General features: G+C 49.0%; 1 protein-coding gene across 1 annotated transcript; it reads left to right on the forward strand.

Annotated features, from left to right (window-relative positions):
* Positions 1-4,421: 4,421 nt before the first annotated feature.
* LOC135247043 (pre-mRNA-splicing factor SYF1-like) lies at positions 4,422-7,905 on the forward strand (the record flags this gene model as incomplete). Its single annotated transcript, XM_064320346.1, has 9 exons — positions 4,422-4,559; positions 4,904-5,101; positions 5,213-5,347; positions 5,879-6,043; positions 6,200-6,344; positions 6,741-6,892; positions 7,168-7,287; positions 7,552-7,683; positions 7,864-7,905. Coding segments are annotated over exons 1-9 (1,227 nt in total), but the record flags the coding sequence as incomplete, so codon positions are not given.
* Between the last annotated feature and the right edge of the window lie 10 nt (positions 7,906-7,915).

A 7,915-nucleotide genomic window follows, 5' to 3' on the forward strand; every position in this document is an offset into this window, starting at 1 on the left:
ACACACAGACAAGACACACAAGACATACTGAACTCCCCTGGGGCCGAACACTCCCTTTTAGCCTATCTTATTAGCTGCTCCTGTTGTGGAGCTGAAGCTTGGACTTTCCCTCATGCTTACATCATTTTACTTTACTCTTTCCCATACATCACTGTTTCTCATTTTTCAGACACCATTATTTCCAAGCCCCCTTCCTTTCTTTAATTAAAAAATAGGCATTCCCTTCTCTTATCTAAGTCAGACATGTGTTCGCCTCATTTATCTCCTGCTGGATTTTATCATTCACAACACGTTTGTATGAAAGGCCTATTTTGTATGCCAGAAGCTGTGCTTTCATTGTATATGGACTTTTACAGCTTGTGTTTTATATTTAGTGCAAACCTCTACAGATTATTACTGTTTTGACCAAGATCTGGCCATTGCTAGTTCTACATATACTTCTTTTGTTAATAATATACTCCATCTTGGTGGTGATGGTTGGTGATCTTAAATGCATTTCCTTCCCACAGGCTATAACAGTTTGTGATGATCAGATTCACCTACAGGGTCCAAGTCAAACTACGCGGTCGTTCCCTGCACTTGGAACTGTACTTCCCTCTAGGGTTTTCAACACACTTGTTCCTGGTAATGGTTATACACTTTGTTGTATGTCGCTCTGGATAAGAGCATCTGCCAAATGCCTGAAATGTAATGTAAAGGGCTTTGGATAAATGCTCTATATAAATGTAGTCCATTTACCATTTTTTATTATTATTATCAATCTTGCAGAACATGCTCTGTTGAGGAAGAATACAAAAAATACAACCTTTGTCCATTTTGTACTTTCTTCCTTAAATGAAACTATTTGACAGAAGACAACTCTACACTTGATCAACATGTGGAACAACATTCTTTTTGAACACGCAACCCTACCCAATCGAGAGAAAATATTAGCTTCTCCTAACAGTTGCTTTAAGAGTAAGGTGACATCTAGTTGACAAAGGAGAGAATGCAACAGGCTGTAAGAGGAGGGATTGTGAACAACCTTCTCAGAAAAAGCCCTCATCTTCAGTGTGCTGGCATGTTCTGTTGTCTAGAATATAAACCTGGCCATGTCACTTCTGATCGTGGCTGCGGTCCCACCAGGGGATACGTAATTATCCATACTCTCATCCAGAGAGGGCCCCACATCTGACACCATGCAAGAGTGCCTCCTCTGTTCATTTGGAGAACTGCAGTCTGCCTGCACCCGCTGCACATTTACTCCACCAGTGCAAAGACAGTACAGTTCAGCAGGGAACTGGCAGATGGAAAAAAAATGATGTCGCATTCTTTTTATGGCTTCATGTTTAATACCCCTTGCAAATCTGATACTCACAGTCTATCAGACACCAGGGCACTATAAACAGAAATGTACACAAAACAATTACTTTATGCTGTAGCCAGTAAACCAAACAATTTTTGTAGCATCACATTGGAAAAAGATACTTGCATACACAGGATACGATTACACCTTGGGGACTCTTCCATCTGTAGTTCTATGTACAGAAATGTCTGATACAGCGAACAGTTAATAAAGAGGGGAGGGCGGACTTCTCCCTGCATGGCTCTCTGTATGGTTGATTGAGAAGGTAGAATGGCATAAAGGTAAGCACTCTATCACCCACAATCCATCACGGTACATCAGAATCGCATGGGGATAGCAGGAACGATTTATATTACACCTCGGACACGTCCCATGCAGAGGGTTCTCCTCTAGCTTTGATAAACAGGTTTGAGGTTAGAGTGTATCCAGCTAATGACACTCCTTCCTTCTTTCCAAAGTTCCACTGACACCACATGCACCGCGGTGGCCCAGATCAGCTCCAGCACACTCAGACGGCCTCTCTGGAACAAAGGCCTCAGGGTCTACCGTACATGCCTCAGCTCGGCGCTGGTAGCCAGGGTAAATCAGGGGTAATCAGGCCCATAATGCCTGGGCGCACAGACAGTGTGACAGAAATCAACAACACACACTGGTCATACGCGTTACCCAGCAATGACATTGGCCTGTTCCTGCAAAATGCAAGACAGCGATGACACTGGGATTGGAGAGATGTGTGCTCCGTGTGTGCAAGAGTGGCAGGTCTGTGCAGTTTGGAGTTTGCAGACTAATGGCTGTAATACAGCGTGGATGGATCAATAGAAGATGTTGGTTCTGTTAGTGTTTTTACTGATGGCCTAGTGACAAACATTTTCACCCCACCATGTTGCCCCTTTCCATGCAATAAATAGATAAATAAATAATTAATGTTTATTGGTTTATAATAAATAATAATGTTTATTAAGTTTTTTATGTTTAAAAAAAATACTATATAGTTTATGCATGCTAATGCACAGTCAATAGGGGCCTGCATTTGCAAGTGTTTTCCTGCCGAGGAAGACTGAGTGTGCCATGGACCGGCCTCCTGATTTCCCCCATTGGCGCTCAGACAAGCACCTTTTAGGAGGTTGTGGATCGACCTGAATGCAACCGTTCACACCTGCACCACGTTGGGGAATGTGATATCCAGAGAGGAAGAGAACGCTTTGTCCATATGTCCATATCTGCATTGGTTCATTCCCTCAGTGTGTTCACTGTGGCTGTCAAACATCCCCTACATTAGTTCAACAGGTAGAGGCTGTCTTGTTTAAGGATATTTTATCAAAACCTCAAATTAGTTTTTTCGTTTTTCAACAACCAACAATATGTATGTAAACAAAAAATTTAAAATTCAGATTAGCTACACCAGGCAGCTTTTGAAGAAATCATATCACTAGTTCCAGTTTATACAAACATCCCCCCTTGGATGCACTGACCATTTACTTTATAACAACATCAATATTTTGTGGAAGTGCATAAAATTGGCAGTGATCCATTTTCTACACTTCCTCATTTTCTCAGATGGGATAACAATTTTTGGGGATTAATCCCCCCCCTCCCCAGTGGCAACCCAGCTTCAGGTTTTCGGTAAGTGTTTTCGGCTTCTGGCACACCGTGGAAAGCACGAAAACGTAAAGTTACGTATCTTTTTATATGATTATGTCTTTGGATAAGATAGATCTAGTATGCTCTTAGAAACTATGGTTTTACCATCTAGGGTTCTTATCCTTTCGATGGTTCGACGGCACAAGGGAATAATGTAGAGCGATTGGTTGCTTTGATGAGCGTCTGTTCATTGTCCAATAAACTTGAAGCAAGGGCGGGGAATAGTTTGCGTAAGACACGTTGGGAAGGTTCTTAGTAAGGCTCATTCAAGAAAAGCTAGAAGTAAACGAAAAGCGACATTTTTCGTTGAAGTAAACATGCCGTTTTTTGACAGAGAAACCAGATGTTATATTTGTAAGTATTGCACCCTTATAGCATTGCGTTTATTCTGACAGATGGCATTCTTTGGAAGTACGAGTACTGTGGGGCCCATTCGAAGCCTCGGGACTGGACTGATTTCTTCCTTCGAATTTAGTTAATGATAACGGAAGTATGTGTGTTCTCTGTATCTCGATAGTCACAGCTGTCTTAGTTTTACTGCGGGAACTGCTTACAGAGCTTCTTAAAGGTTTTTATAAGGTAAATACATTTGAATGCAGTTTGTAAAGCTAATTAGCTATACGGAGTTGGTTGGGAACGATATGTTTATTGTATTTTGCCACTACCTACTTTGGCGTCCAGCTAAAAACCCAAAAGGGTTTTTTTCCCCATTTTTAGCTGCATTTATTTATCAAATGGATATGTTGCGCGGGCGTAAAAAGTCGTCTTACCACCAGATGTCTCTGAATTGTTTACGTTTTTTTTACATTCTGGACAGATGCAACTGCTAGCGAATCTATCGCTGTATCTATCGCGAACATGGCGGGATTTGGCGAACCCATCGCTGTATCTATCGCGAATCTATGTATCTTGATATCCAATGGACAGGGTGAACTTTTTTTAAAATTTTTTCGGGGGGGGGGTGGGCCTGAGAACTTCCCCACAGGGGATGTTGGGGTAGTGGAAACACTTTACCGATTAACGTTATTGGGTTTGCAATCTGTTCGTGTTGTGTATCGTCTTTCCCGCAGGAAGGGATGACCTGCCTACAAAAGGGATCTCCCAACCCGTACTCCGTTAATGCTGGATGCGCTTAATGAGTACAAACAGAACGGCCCCAAGTCTGTGCTGAACATGATATACGAGCGAGCACTGAAGGAGCTGCCTGGGAAAGGGGGGCGTTTCTCACGTTCACACACTTACCATTGTCTGTGTGAGCCCAGCTATAAGCTGTGGTCTGCGATTAACGGTTCCTTCTGTTGCGTAATGTAAAAATTGTGTTGTAGTTACATGCCCGTGAATATTATGTGTATGTGTGTGTACCTGTAGTTATAGGAGTGGTATAATTACCTGTATGGTGTACCTGCGTTTTTTAAGCTGTGGTATAATTACCTGTATGGTGTACCGCAGTTATAAGCTGTGGTATAATTACCTGAGGGAGAGGAGGAAGCAGGTGAAGGGCAGGTGCATCACAGAGCCTGCCTACGAGGAGATCAACAACTGTCATGAGAGAGCGCTGGTGTTTATGCACAAGGTAATGTACACACACACACACACACTCTCATACTCACACTCACACTCACACTCACACTCACACACACACACACACACACACACACTCACACACACACACACACACACACTCTCTCTCTCACACACACACACACACACACTCTCTCACACTCACACACACACACTCTCACACACACACACACACACACACACACACACACACAAATACTCACACAAAAAGACACCAGTGTTTGAGCGCATGTGTAAATGTGTACACGCTCGCGCCTGTGTGTTTACTCTCCTCTCCCTCCCTCCCTCCCTCCCTCCTTCCCTCCATTTCTCTCTCTCTCTGTGTCTCTCTGGTAGATGCCTAGAATCTGGCTGGATTACTGCCAGTTCCTGGTGTCTCAGTGCAAGATCACACGGAGCCGGCGCACCTTCGACCGCGCCCTGCGGGCCCTGCCCATTACCCAGCATCCCCGCATCTGGCCCCTGTACCTGCGGTTCGCCCGCAACCTGCCCCTCCCCGAGACGGCCATCCGCGTGTACCGCCGCTACCTCAAGGTGAGGCTGGCGTTTTTTTCCGTTTTTTATTTTATTTTATTTTTTAAAACCGTTCCTTCCGGTCATTTCTACTGCCGCCCTCTCTCACCGCCCTCCCCTTCCCCCTTCCAGCTGTCCCCCGAGAACGCGGAGGAGTACATCGACTACCTGCGGTCCGTGAGCCGCCTGGACGAAGCGGCGGTAAGGCTGGCGGCCATCGTGAACGACGAGAGCTTTGTGTCCAAGGAGGGAAAGTCCAACTACCAGGTGTGACATTATTCCTTCGTCCTTCATAGACGTAAATGGTAAATGGTAAATGGACTGCATTTATATAGCGCTTTTATCCAAAGCGCTTTACAATTGATGCCTCTCATTCGCCAGAGCAGTTAGGGGTTAGGTGTCTTGCTCAAGGACACTTCGACATGCCCAGGGCGGGGTTTGAACCGGCAACCCTCCGACTGCCAGACAATCGGTCTTACCTCCTGAGCTATGTCGCCCCAACCACAGGTGACCTTTGTGTGTGATGGTTACATCTCTCCGCTACCTGTGCTCTGTAATAATCCTTTCACCTGACTGCCTGTGCGGTGGGATAATCCCTTTTCTCTACAGCAATTTCTGTTAGCTCGTTTACACGTTTCGACATGAGCAAAGAGCAGACCAGGAAATCTTGGCTACCGTTACTGTGTTGAAGCATCCACCCTAATGTTGTGCAGCTGTCGTGCCCTAGGTTATATAGTATGTGGGAGATGTTCGTTGAATGTTGCGTGTGCTTTGTGTGTTTTGTGGTTCGCGGTGCAGTTGTGGCACGAGCTGTGTGACCTGATCTCCCAGAACCCGGACAAGGTGAAGTCTCTGAACGTGGGGGCCATCATCCGCGGGGGCCTGACGCGCTTCACTGACCAGCTGGGGAAGCTCTGGTGCTCCCTGGCCGACTACTACATACGGAGCGGCCACCTGGAGAAGGTACGCACACGCATGTGCTAACGGGCTCGCGCGCGCATGCTAACGGGCTCGCGCGCGCTAACGGGCTCACACGCTCACAGGGAGGGAGGGAGGCTGCGTATGGGGAGGCGAGTTGACATTTTGTGGCTGCCCCATCCCCCCCCCCCCCCCCCCCAGGCGCGGGACGTGTACGAAGAGGCGGTCCAGACGGTGGTGACGGTGCGCGACTTCACTCAAGTGTTCGACAGCTACGCCCACACCGAAGAGACCGTGATCGCCGCCAAGATGGAGACCACTGCTGAGATGGGCCAGGACGAGGAGGGTGAGAGGCCCACAGCACCTTTTTCCCAAACCTTTACCTTTCACCCGGAAGGGACGCTATTGCGTTTGCTATTAATCTGGCATTTTACACGTATCTCTAAGTCTAGTGCAACTTATATTAATGCTTAAAATAAGTCCATACGCAGTGGTAGGCAGTAGATGCAAACACACATTATGTGCACACACATACGCAGACTTGCTCATGTGCACGCACATAGGTGTTCACCATCAGACAAACAAGCACTAATGCCCCTACCCCCCCTACACACGCACACACACACACTCAAACACCCCCACACACATACACCCCCCCACACATGCACACACACACACTCACACCCCCCCCACACACACACACACACACACGCACACCCTGACGCCTCTCCCCCTCCCGCAGAGGACGTTGACCTGGAGCTGCGGCTGGCGCGCTTTGAGCAGCTGATTGCGCGGCGCCCCCTGCTGCTGAACAGCGTGCTGCTGCGCCAGAACCCCCACAACGTCCACGAGTGGCACAAGAGGGTCAAGCTGTACGAGGGCAAACCGCGGCAGGTGAGCTTGGCGGGCGTCGTGCTCGCGTTTCGCCAGCGTCGGGCGCTGTGACGCTCCTGCCTGGCCTTGCTGAAGGGCGAAACCCGCACTCAAGGGCCTGAGCGTGTGCTGCCAGCATTGCTCTGAAGTGTTACAACGGCTGATCTGAGATCAGTGTGGTGTGACTGCTTCCTGATCATCAGCACTGGTCCGGAGTCAGTGGGGGCCTTTGCTGTGTCGAGCGGTGTTGAGCGGTGCAGTGTGGCGGTTGATCTGAGATCAGTGTCTGCTTGCAGATCATCAACACGTACACAGAGGCTGTGCAGACGGTGGACCCCATGAAGGCCACGGGGAAGCCCAACTCCCTCTGGATCGCTTTCGCCAAATTCTACGAGGAGAACGATCAGCTGGACGATGTGAGTCTGGGCCCGCCCCAATCCCACACCGCCCCGGGCCCGCCCCAGTCCCACACCACCCCAATCCCACCCCAAACCCACCCCGTCCCGGGCCCGCCCCGGGCCCGCCCCAGTCCCACACCACCCCAATCCCACACCGCCCCAGGCCTGCCCCAGTCCCACACCACCCCAATCCCACCCCGTCCCGGGCCCGCCCCAGTCCCACAGGGCTAGTTTAACAAACTTCAAACTTCCTCATTCGTTGGGCTCCCTCCCTCTCTCCAGGCCAGGACGATCTTCGAGAAGGCCACCAAGGTGAACTACAAGCAGGTGGACGAGCTGGCGGGGGTGTGGTGCGAGTACGGCGAGATGGAGCTGCGCCACGAGAACTACGAGCAGGCGCTGCACATCCTGAGGGTGAGAGAGGACGCGCGTGCGCGCGTAGCCGCGCGGATGAGCCGCGTTGGCCGCTCTCCCGCGTAGCCGCTGTCCCGTGCGGCTGAACTCCGGCTCTCTGGTTCCCGCCCTCTCCGCTGTTGTACGGGGGGCTTGGAGTTTGGACCCCGCCATTAAAAAAAAATTTTTTTGCGCCCGCAGAAAGCCACCGCCATCCCGTCCAAGAAGGCCGAGTACTTCGACGTCTCGAGCC

Source organism: Anguilla rostrata, unplaced genomic scaffold (assembly GCF_018555375.3).
Source record: "Anguilla rostrata isolate EN2019 unplaced genomic scaffold, ASM1855537v3 scaf1048, whole genome shotgun sequence".
NCBI lineage: Eukaryota > Metazoa > Chordata > Actinopteri > Anguilliformes > Anguillidae > Anguilla > Anguilla rostrata.